This window comes from Amphiura filiformis, chromosome 17, assembly GCF_039555335.1.
Source record: "Amphiura filiformis chromosome 17, Afil_fr2py, whole genome shotgun sequence".
Lineage (NCBI taxonomy): Eukaryota > Metazoa > Echinodermata > Ophiuroidea > Amphilepidida > Amphiuridae > Amphiura > Amphiura filiformis.
In genome coordinates, this window is record NC_092644.1 from 53,373,605 (window position 1) to 53,386,367 (window position 12,763).

Sequence of the window (12,763 nt, forward strand, 5' to 3'; positions counted from 1 at the left end):
GCAAAAAAGTACTTTACTTAAAATGATTCAGAAAAAGTATAGTTTTAGTCTACCTACGACGAATGGTTCTGGAGTTATAAGCAATAAGGTCAAAGGTCATATTTTTTTGCTCCACGGTGGTCAAAACCTTACAAATGCTCCGATTTTAACCAAATGGCCTCAAACTGTTCAAAACAATTCAAAATAAGAATAGGTTGCACAATCTAGGATGTAATGTAGCGTTATATATAGGTTATATCACCAAATATCGCCAAAGGTAGTTTGGTCAAATTTTGTTCAAATCACACAAAAGTATTCCTCTGGTAATGATTCAAAAAGAATAGTGTGGCTTATTTGCAGCGTATAGTTCGAGTTATAAGCAAAAAGGTCAAAGGTCATATCCTTTTACCCTGTTACTTATGTAACAAGACAATGTAGATTATGATTAGATTTTTTTAGGGTTTGACCCCTGTGGAGCCCAAAATACGATCTTTGACATTTTTGCTTATAACTCGAGAAACATACATCTCAGATAGGTCAAACCATACTTTTTCTGAATCATCATGATCAGAACAATAACAAGATCTGAGCAATTTTGAAATTTGACCCCTGTATGACCTCAACTCTTTTCTGAGCATGGTGCATTTTGCCACCCAAGTTCCTATTCTTTGATTCTGGACCTTAATCACAAAAACTGCACGGAATTTATGTTGCTTCTTCACTGTTTGTTTTATTTTTAAAAGGAGATTGGCATATAAACAGTGGCGTAGCCAGGGGGCAAGGGGGACAGCTGGCCCACTGTCAGAAGTCTTGTCTCCCCTGTGGAATGCTGAACGCCCTTTTTGTGCCCTTTTTGTACTTGTTGTTGCCTATTTCTGACCATTTTCGTCAAATTTGTTCCCCTTGAAAGTTGCCTTCCCCTTCGCCATTCTTTGCCCCCTCCCCCTGACAAAATTCTAGCTACGCCACTGCATAGAAAGTTAAGCAAGCAAAGAAAGAAAGAAGGTAGGGAGTGAGGGAGGGGAGAAGGGAGGAAGAGAGGGGGAGATGGGGAGTGAGACGTGGCCTGGACATTGCTGGAGGAAGAGAGAAAGAGGAAGAAATCACTGAAGAGGGAAAAAAGAGAAAGAAAAGGATAAAAATGATGGGAATGAGAAGGAGAGTGAGAAGAAGAGAGGGAGAGAATGAGAAAGACGGAGAAGAACAGAGAAAGGAAACAGAGAAAGGAAAATAATGGAACTGTGACAATGATTATAAACTAATCACATTACAGCACAAGGCAGCCATTCGATGATGTCAAATCCTTTATGCGTTATGTAAATAAAACGCCCAGTCAGGTGTATTCCACACCTGCCTATCATAAATCACCCAATTTTGGAAACAGGACGCTGATTGTACAATCTTATGAATATTGATTAGCAACATTTTCCAATATGACAGGTCTCAAATCGGACACACTAGATGAATAGACAGGGCAGTCCGTTGTGTTACAAAGGCCAAAAACACCTTTTACCCAAATTCACTTCAGAATGCACACCAAAACACACTGTTTGTATAAATTAACAAAATCTGAATCTTTAATGAAAAGTAAAGTATGATTTAACAATGATTTTGCAAATGAACATAAATACATAAAATCATTTAGAGTCAATAAAATATACTGTTTAGGACTGCTACGTATCCGGTAACATCCCGCTCTCTCTAAGGACCGCTATACCTAATGTTCGTCATTTCTAAGGTAAGGTTCGCTATCACTACTTACAAAAAAGGTCATTTTGTTAGTCTTTTATTCCTGAGGTTCGATATTATATTACTAATTACTAATCTTTGCAAGGATATATAAATTCAAGTCAACAGTGGACTTTGCTGTCGCGGAACAGTGATCAAGTGAGAAGTGAATCAGGATATACAACAGTTGTCCAGAACATTGAGTACAACAGAACTTTGTAATCAACAACAAGATGAAAGCTGCCGCTATCCCTAAGGAGTGCTATCTCTAAAGTTCAATATCACTAATTAGGAATAAGGTTAGTTAGTTCTAAGGTTCGGTGTCACGGGTAAGGATTGCTATCACTAATTTTAATTGAGGTTTGCTATATCTAATTTCAAATACGGTTCGCTATCTCTAATTTCAAACAAAGTTCACTATCTATAACTTCAAATAAGATGTTTAGGACTGTTACTTATCCAGCAGTCTTCTTCTTGTTGTTTATTACAAAGTTTAGTTTTGTTGCACTCAATGTTCTGCACAGCTGACGTATATCCTGATTCACTTATCCTGCGGAGATCACTGTTCAGCAAAGTCCGCTTTTGACTTGAATTTATATATCCTTTGTGTATAAAATCTTACACAGATGACATTTCCAAAATGGTGCTGACCTTTTAACATCCAAACATACACACCCCGATTATTCGGAACAAATGGTCCCACTTTCCGTGACAGGCACTTGATACGCGCGTGCTGGGTCAAACGTTTATAGACCTTTTCCCTTCTTCCCATCATGCAATATTCCGCGTCGGTATCAACCTCATAGATCTTATGCATTTGATGGTGTTCGCAATTATTTCGTCTTAATATGGGCATAGTGACTCCATTATGTGGATTATCGTAAAGGCCATCGATGTTACCAATTATGTAATTATTAAATACACGAGTGATGCAGTTACAGAGCGATGTAGAACATCTGTGTTGTAAGTGATTATTGTTTACGTATTTTTTTTTTTCATTACTGAAAATAATAATGAAATGGACGCCGACGGTATATCGTTGCGTGTCCTGTCATTAGTTTTCCACCTGTATCTCTATAAAAGGTATAAAAATGTAGGTTTTAATAAAAAAAAACTTTTTCCTAAAGACATTATATTAATAACGCATAGAAATGTGTTTTTTGCCCGCGAAAGTTATTATTCATCGTGCGCCATTATTCATGATTCCTTTTTTTTTCGATGAAGGCACCAGCCGAAATATCCATATTCCAGAATGCAATGAACAGAATTTTGTACACCCCGTGGAGATGTTGTATTTTGCGACACTCAAAAGGCGGAATGCGGCTGAAGTACCCCCTGAAATAGTGCATGATGGGAAGTAGGGGAAAGGTATATATGTTGTTGGCGCCGTTACGAATTTAATGGCGGAATCATTTTCTTCGAAATAAAATGTCCCACTTTATGAGTGTCTTGTCTTCAAATCAATTCGGCATTAAAGGAACAATTCGTTACTTAGTGTACTGAGTCTCCATGTATATCATAACCTTCAAGTGTCCTTACAACGGGTCAGTTAAAAACCAGTCCCTAAAGAAAGATGTACCCTCCATCGGCAGATCATTATTATTACATTCTTATGTAGAATTACTTTCACGTGATTTAAATTATATACATAGCAAAGATCCTTCGTTTTGCCGATTTACTAATCAAAACAGGAATTTCTTGCAGATAAAACGCCGACTCCTTCCAAGCAAGACGTTGAAGTTATATTCACGTTTGAAAACGTTCATGAGCTGTAAAACATGGTACGACTCAATTGAACAAAGATTTGTAAACATGAATCCCTTAAAAATATAGGCTAGATGGTACACAGGAAATGTATACTAACTGTGAATGAATATCTTATGTTTTAATGAATTTGTAAGTTATATATCGTGACGAGCGGGCGAAGCATTGCGTGTCTGTTTGTTTGTTTGTTTGTTTGTTTGTTTGTTTTTTGGGTTTTTGCGTATTGTAGATTCTTTTCAGAATTCTTTCTTACTAGGACAATGTATATAGGACGAGGTATTATCTTGTTTCATTGTTTTGACAATGTGTCTGCCAATGTCAAAGGTAGGCCTAGCATACTTCCATATCAAATAGGAGCAACACATAACAGAAAATGCCACTCAGCCCGGGACTCAGCCAAAGTTGGTATAAATACATTTATATTTCTCTAATCTGTGAGTGATGTGTGGCTGTGATGAAGTTACACAGTAGAAGTTCAAAACATTATTTCACTATGCCAAATAAACACATTACCCTTCCCTTCTACCAATGGCAATTTTACTGCTTTATTGTTTAACTACCGTAGAATTCCGTCTACAAGCATAATATGCCTTTAAACGAGGGTTTTTTTGACGAATTAGACGAGAGGCAGACACCCTCCACCTGAACATCATTAGGAGTTTGAGCAACTATATTACTGACGCAGACGGTTGTTTTATTGTAAGACCAATCTATTGCGATATTTTTGTGGAGGGTATTTGGCTTTCGTCTCTTTCGTCAATAAAAAAGCATCGTTTAGAGGCAACGTAATTCTACGGTATAATATGATACATATCCTGAGGATGATTTAAGGAAGCCCCATCATGCACTGTAAAAGCGTTATCACTAGAGTTTCAACTGCCACTTTACTTTTCAAATCCCATTGAATTCTGTGCAAAAGATGTTGTTCTAAATTTGTATGTGTGTGTCATTATTACTTGGTCGATTTCGGAATAAAAGTGATGTATGCATAAAGGATAATTCACACCTTCTGTAGATAACATAGAATGTGATATCGACCAGGAATTTGAATGTGTTTTTATTGTAAATACGTCTGTCCAAATTCAAATTTAACCATGCACGTCTATGCAGTAGGCGACCAGTGGTGTCATGTTCACTCACACAGCAGCTGCTATCCGGAAGTGTTGGGTAGTATTTAAATTATCAGGGCCTCAATTTCGTTCCAGTTTGCGAGAATCAAAAAACATCTGAGTCGCATTACTTACAGCATGATTCAATGAAAGAAGTTGATTCTCGCAACAAATGTTACGAGAATCATTACGAGAGTCGATTCTGTGATTCTAGTCGATTCTGAGGCCCTGATTATTAATCGTTTGAAATGTACTTTTATTTGTATTTCTCTGTATTTATCAATATTTTACGTCAGTCAAAATTCCCTGAGTTGTAATGGGTATAATAACAGTATTTACAATCTTTACCCACCTGGTATTTATTGCCCAACACTAACACAGTCATATTAAGGCAACATTGATTTAAATGTTTGTCTCAACCCTGAGGTCTCAACCCGTCAAACATAAAAATGTTCTTAAAACGTTTATTCACAACGTTTTAATAACATTTAAATGTCGGGTTACTTCAAGGGTTTGGGCTAGTCAAATAAAATAAAAATCTCCCGCCACTCATTGCAACAAAATCCATTTCGCATGCGTCACCACGTACAAACACCAAAAACTGGTTGTCACATACGGGGGGAGGGGGCATGTGCAAAGTTTGGTCAAATCTTGCTAAAACAATACCAATGTATTGCTTTCGTCATAGGGGATTCAGAAAAAGTATTAAAAACAAATGTCAATAAACCCTGCTTGTGGCATATCAAGATTTAAAATAATCTGGGATCTGATACCGCTTTCCGTACGCTTTTAAGTATATTTCAATTGTAAACACCCTTGGGCCCTAAAATTTGACCTTTGTCCTTTTTGCCTATAACTCAAGAACTACACGACGGAGACTGGTCGTCAAACTATGGGCTTACTTTTTCTGAATCCTTATGATGAGAGCAGTACATTGGTATGTTTGTTAACAAGATTTGACCAACTTTCAAATTTCGCGCCTGCATAAGCGGCCATTTTGGATTTATGCAAATTAGGCACTGTTCGACTCCTTGGAACTTTTGACGTGTTCTTAAATATGCTTTTCTAAAATGAATAGTGATTAAATGGATTATGTTACAATTAGTAGTGGGTTAACCCCTTATTTTTCTTAATTTGACTAGCCTAGTTGCGCAATGCTGAAGTTATCCTGTGGCATCTGTGGTTATTCTGTATGAAATGACGCGTGTCTGGTACAGGATAATTTGTTTACAGCTTTGTATCTTTCTCCAACACTATCTCGCACATTTGGGTCACCAACTCAGAGTGAATTTTCTTTCCCACAATGCTGAAGGGAGGTTGTTCTGTCGCAGCAGGACGCCGGCGAATGACGTATGCCTGATATAAATTATAATATATCTACAAGTCTACACGAAGATACATTGGATAACCAAGATCACTTCTGCGGACTTCACTGGTAGTGGCTGGCGTGTGCATTGACTCAGGAGACCACAGCAACATGTCTCATGATGCATTCTGTTTGATCATCTACACATGATCTTGAATGAAATCAATTTACTGATCCTGGTAATACGGTTCTGTTTTGCGGTTTTATCACACAAGATTTGACATACATTATGTCTTTGGATGGATCCTTACTTTCCAACCAATAAGTTGACATAACTCCTTTTCCCTGCAAATAAACAACAGTATAGAAAATGTTACTGGTAATGCAAGAATCGAGTGTAGATAAACTAGTCCTCTTCCCTTATCAATCATGTTGATCATGGACGGCACAGAAGCACCTACATTATATTACAGTCAACACCATACAAATTATTTACTAATGTTTAGCTTCAGAGTTTAAGAAAAAGAATAGTTTGTAGTTTGCACTGCCTGTAATATTTGGCTACGATGCTACAACTTTACATCACAAAAATACTATTCCCTTAGTTTTTAACGGGACGAACAATTGCCTGCATTTGTACGCAATCACAATAGCGTAATGTTTGACCCCTGTACAAAACTGCAAGTTGACCTTGGATCTTCGAAACAATGACATTTTGTAGTAATATATGAGCGTTATGGGATTCAAATACATCTCGGGAATACATTAAAGCAGACAACAAAATTCAAATTAATCATCATCAAATTAATTCAAATAGAGTGGTTGCTTGGTTTAACATAATACAAGTACGATATGAACAACCCTCTAGTCTTAGGTTGGATTTTTTACCCAATATTGGTTAATTAAAGTTTCAGCCAACATTTGGTACATTTACTGAAAATAAAGGTTAAATACAATGTATACAAGCATAGCAAGGAGCGTAGGATTGTTGCCTTTTTGTGACATAATTCCGACGACAGTTCCACATGACACCTTCGACCAGGGAGAATCCAAGAAGATTGTCAATATGGGGGGGGTTGACCAAACAAAAACAATTTGGTGATCTATCCTGGTTGGTGCCCGGGGGGTTCTTCTCTCGATGTCAGGAAATTTTGCGAAAATAAAGGAAATGGTATAATCTGGTAATAAAATGCATGTGCCTGACTTCAATGCCTGACTTTTACCTTAATTGCAACTTTGCCACGAGGTTTTGTGATGAATCGATCCAGGAAGTTTTCGTGACCTTCCAAGGCCTTTTGTGTTACTTCACTGATGTGGATCTTGTAGGCTATAATTAAAACAAAATGATGTATAAATAAATAAATAAAAAACTATAAATAAACCAAAATATAGGATATTGGACGAAAATGTATACCGAATAGGCATAGTCCCGGAAGCAGAGTAGTCAAGTCAAGCTACGAATGCACGAGGGAAATAACTCAACATTTGATACTAAACATTATTCACTCTTTATCAAACTATAAATGAAATGAACACTTAATTATTATCATTTTATATTGTTGTTCAGTAACTTTGCTTCTTAAAGTGAAAAAGTCCCATTATATGCATATGGGACAAATAATATAAGTCCGAGTTTTTATCTAAATCTTTGTTTATCTTGTTCAATTTCTCTATTCATCTTATTGCTGATCGGCAAAGGTCCACTTGCGATATGCAGGCTGGGATAGAGAGGAGGTAGATATGGACAAAAACATCAACATATGCAAATTAGGGTCTGGGGTTAGAGGTTAGGGCTAGGGGTTAGGGTCAAGGTTAGGGTTAGGGATAGCATGGTTAGGGTTAGGGGTTAGGCCTAGAGGTCGGTTGTCTTAAATGCCACATTTACCAGAAAGGGGCTCAAAAGTTATCAAATTTGTCACCCGCGACAGCGGATTTAAGCCCTTTTCTATCCCAGCATTCACAACGCGAATTCTATTAATAATTTCGTCAAATGAGTGTTAGTTAGTTTTCTCTCTTGCTCTTCAAGCTTTCTAATAACACAAAGTAATTATAGACGGTATAAAAATTTAGCTCGTTTTTTGAGTGAACTCAAAATCGTATAATTCACGTGCATCAAGAGGATGATTGTCTCCATGCTAATCATCGAAAGTGACAGTTCACAGTTGTATGCAAAATTAAATTTAGCATCGTATTTTGCCCTCAAATCATAGTAGCCTGCACTTCATTTGAGGACTTCAAGGCTACGATATTAATAGAGTTTATTAATATTAAGAATTACTGATATAGAAGGATAAGGAGGAGATGAGAAAGATTTACCTTCACTAGTTGATTCCATTCTACTCGCTGTGTTGACCGTATCACCAAACAAACAATATCTCGGCATTATTTTTCCGACTACTCCTGCTGCACAGGGCCCTGCATAAACAACAACAACGACAACAACGACAGCGATAAAATCAGTACTTTTCATATAGTGTCATTTGTTGTTTTTGTGATTGTGTGTGGGGTTATAAACTCTAACCCCTCACACAATAATATAATATATAGGATGTGGTTTGACTTGTGCCACGATATGAGTTTATATTCAAGTTTAATTCCATCAATATCAAACTCCATTAAATTTCGTTCAATTCCGTCCATCATCAGTTACTATTGTCATACACTGTTGTAAAGAAATATTTTCCATTTTTCACGAAATATGTAAGCCTACACAATTTTTATTGCAGATAGGGGTAATGATAATAACCATAATATTTTATATAATCATTCTAAACATAACAGGAACTGTCCCCCCCCCCCAAAGTAAGTAGGGTCTGAAAAATCAAAATTCGTATTTTACTCCGGTAATGGCCAAAATGCATTTTGAAAAAAGCAACAGTGGTTGCTTAAACATTCACGAGTGTAATTACTGGATACGAGTCCAGAGAAGAACCTTGGTGATTGAGTTCATGACGAATCTATGACCATATTTGTAAACATACATGTACACTGTACATTGTACAGTCACGATTTTTTTTCCAAACAGAGACATTTTATGTAATAAATGCTTATTTATTTATTCATATTTCGTGATCAAACGGTAGTAAGAATTTGTATAGCTTTTGGTTAAATTGGAATGAATTACCAACCTCCTCCATATTCCACAATCTACAATCATATTTCCACAATATCGGAACAAGGTCAACTGTCTACTATGTACATGTAAGCTTATACAAAAAAATGATTGCAGTCACGCCTCGCATACACAATTTAATTTAAAAAGTATATTGAAAAGAACATGTTTGTGCATTTTTCTTTTATTATTTTGCTAAAAATCTGATGTTGCAATATCGGAGATAACAACTCGTACGGCGCAAAGTTTTTTTTGAGGGGGGACCTCGAATTTTGTACTGCCGCTACATTCTGCTGTACCCTGGATAATAATAAACTAGTTTTGTTCTAGACAAAAATATTATTGTAGCATTTAATTGAACAGATCCTGCCGATATTTTATTTATTTTTACCAATTATGCTAAAACATCATACAACTATTATAGACACGGAGAGTTAGTCTTGAGGAGTCAGAAGTGCCAAGACAATGGGCCTTTTCAAGTTCCTTGTTTTAGTTTTGGTTTTGGTCACGTGGTTTCATTTTGTCAGTCTCGTAGCTAAGCTTTCGATGGAAGTTGTTATAGATAGATGAGTCTCTACCCTTTGTTACAAACCGGATATTGTAGAAAGTGTTCTCGATTTCTCTTTTAGATTTTTAGCAGATTTTCCTGGTTAGAATTCAACTAGAATGTGAAGAATGCTGTTTATTTACAGTACAAGGACATTTTGGCTCATGCCGTATGCTATGTGAAGATTTGTTCCAAGTCTACTACGTTATAATAACGATGATAATAAAAAAAACTTTTAAGACTGCAACAAGTCTGTCCTAAAAGATTGTTTCTGCATGGATAATGATTTGTAATTTCCTGGTTAGACAATTTTGATTGTTTTGCAGTGCAATTAATATACGTGAGCAGAGGAAACAGCCAGGTCTACAAATAAACATTTCAAATAAAGTAATTACCCCCTTTAAATAATGGCCATTATTCGAAAACGGGATGATGAATTGACACATATAGGCTTTTTACATCTAAATGAGAGCACGTCTGTCATAAATCAAGATTAAATAGATTAAAAACTATTAGTATTACGTAAAATTGGAAGGTTAGCTGTATTATGTTAGAAAATGTTGATATGGCTATGGGAGTTATAAGCCTGTGAAGAATGCTGTTACAGTACAAGGACATTTTGGCTCATGCCGTATGCTATGTAAAGATTTGTTCCAAGTCTACTACGTTATAATAACGATGATAATAAAAAAAACCTTTTTAGACTGCAACAAGTCTGTCCTAAAAGATTGTTTCTGCATGGATAATGATTTGTAATTCAAAATCATCTTTGCAATCCATTTTGTATTTTCTTTGAACCCAAATATAGGTTCAGTTTACTGGTCAAAAAGCATCCATCGTAGACTGGTTCTATTTTTAGAAAAATCGCGTTCGAACCGGCAAGTTTGCGTAAAAGTTGGCAACTAGCTTATATTTGTTAATTTGTGTATGCTGTTGTCTTTTTTGAGACAGTGACCCCCAAATGACCCATAGGATCATAGTATAGGGGAAAAAATAATTTGATTCCAATAACACTTTCAAATATGGCAAATTATGCGTTTGGTCACACGGATCCCAGAAATGTAATGTTTGTGCGTGATGTACGACAAATAGTTAAGAATGGACACAAAAGGTCTACTGTAGATTTGCTTGTTGTATATGGGTCAAAAGTCAAAGTTGCTCCAATTTCCGTAAAAGTTTAGGCAAATTGTTCACCTAGCTTAGAGGTTTCAGAAAAAGAATTGTTTCCACTATGTGCGGTGTGTAGTTAGCATGTTACACACTGAAAGATATGTAGGATTCCATAGGATTGAATGGCATTTGTGTTTATTTATCAAATATCTTGACTTTGAACCTGTTGAGCCGCATAACTTGGTAACTATGTCCTTTGACATGCTTTTTGGTGAATTTTGAGTGCTACGTTCTCTGAGATTAGTAATAGTTTGAAATTGAAAACATTTGAAAATATGGTTAAACCTATAATTTTATCGCTAGATAAATGGAAACACTAATGAGATTAAACAAGAACTTATTGTCCTCAAATTTAAAGTTTAATAGTCCAAACTCAAACATCCGTCGTAGTCAGTTGAACTGTGCAGCGTAGACACCGTTGTTCCAAAACCATTAAGGTATAGGACATTTTTGTTTTTGCTATAGCCCCCGAATGAAATGTATTTAATTATGTTTGTACTCGCTCAGGTAGCATTGTGTGTGAATTGTACATCCGAATAAGTGTTATTCTTTTTTATGGGCATTTTAGCGTCTAAAATAGCCCAAATTTAGGGTTTTTCAATGTTGCCGTCCATTTCTAATCGTCACCCCATAGACTTTACATGTAAAATAAAAAGGCTCATAAAAAGTTAATAGCACTTAGTTCGGATGTCAAATTCACACAAAATGCTTTTTGAGTGATTACAAAGATAATTTTAATTATCTTCGGGGGCTATGTGGAATTTTTTAATGTATTCCTTGTACAATGACATTTCACAATAAAATGTCCATTAGAAACAAAGGTGTAGATGCCATTATTGCACAATTGCTACCACCAGCGTCCAGTCGTGGCTAGCGACGTAGCATCAAAGTTGCCTTCAAGTCAACTGATTGCTGCTTCAGGCGACACGCTCCTTGCGATTGCCTAGTGTGATGGTGGGTTAAGCTGACAAAAACGTGCTTTGCGTTTTCTGATTTGTTATTAACATCATTTTGCATGATTACGTGCAAGACCTTGATTTTATAGCATGCTTTCATTACAGTACAATTTACGATAATGTCGAGTCTTGAATTGGATAAGATGTATAGAAATAAAGCGGAATCAAAACAGGTTGATTAGAAGACTGCACTGCAGATATTCATCTTTTATTCTCTCTAGCTGCTAGCTTGTTATTATAAAAAGAACATCTCCACTAATATCGAATCATTAATTGGATAAGATGTTTAGAAAAGCAGAATCATAACAAGTTGGTTAGCAGAGTGTTGATAATCAGCTTTTATTCTGTCCTATATGATGTTTGTCTAGTGTAGTCCTATATCTTGCCTTCAATGACACTGGAATCTTAATTTGTATTTATATAAAATTCAATGGCATATCTGCTTTCTTGTGATATGAATGTTCCTGTGAGAGTTTTAGCATTCCGACTATATACTTCATACATCCGCCAGTTCTACTTAGAGAATAAACAATAGGAATTTTTGGTTTTTTACCGTGTGATAAACGACAGGCAGGTCCAATATTTTGAGTAGTGGATGCCGGCGCAGCTGGTATCCACTACGATAAAAATATTGGACCTGCCTGTCGTCTATCATAGGTAGAGGATAGTCAAAATAACAATTCCTATCGTTTATTCTCATTCTTAGTCAGTTAAAACATTTAATAACATTCAGAAATCATCAATATGTTTACACTTTTTTGTGAACTTAACCCATGGAACGTAGCCAGACCCAGTTAACAAGGGTTAATTAACTTGTTTACTTTGTGCGTTGGAATTCTACTGGGTCTAGATATTCCGTAACGATAGCAAAAAGTGATTCTGTTTCGCTCACAAATACCGATCATGGTGCATTTTTTTGTGAATTTCTAAAAAAATATGTTTCAACCTAAAACTGAAATTTGGAGGAGTTTTATTCAAGAAAAGGTGACTTTTGAGTGTTGTTTTCACCACTGTTACTATGTCCGAATTGAACAGGGTCTAGATAATCCCAGCGATAGTAAAAAGTGCTTCTGTTTCGCTCACAAATATCTA

At 36.1% G+C, this 12,763-nt stretch overlaps 1 protein-coding gene across 1 annotated transcript in view; it reads right to left on the reverse strand.

Moving 5' to 3' along the window:
- Positions 1 to 1,594: 1,594 nt before the first annotated feature.
- Positions 1,595 to 12,763, reverse strand: part of LOC140137969 (retinal guanylyl cyclase 1-like) — a 28,104-nt gene continuing 16,935 nt past the window's right edge. Inside the window, exons 4-6 of the mRNA XM_072159790.1 lie at positions 8,203 to 8,301; positions 7,110 to 7,213; positions 1,595 to 6,231 (exon numbers count right to left, since the gene is read on the reverse strand). Coding sequence (XP_072015891.1) covers positions 6,109 to 6,231; positions 7,110 to 7,213; positions 8,203 to 8,301 — 326 coding nt within the window. The 3' untranslated portion in view covers positions 1,595 to 6,108. The remainder of the gene's footprint in view (positions 6,232 to 7,109; positions 7,214 to 8,202; positions 8,302 to 12,763) is intronic.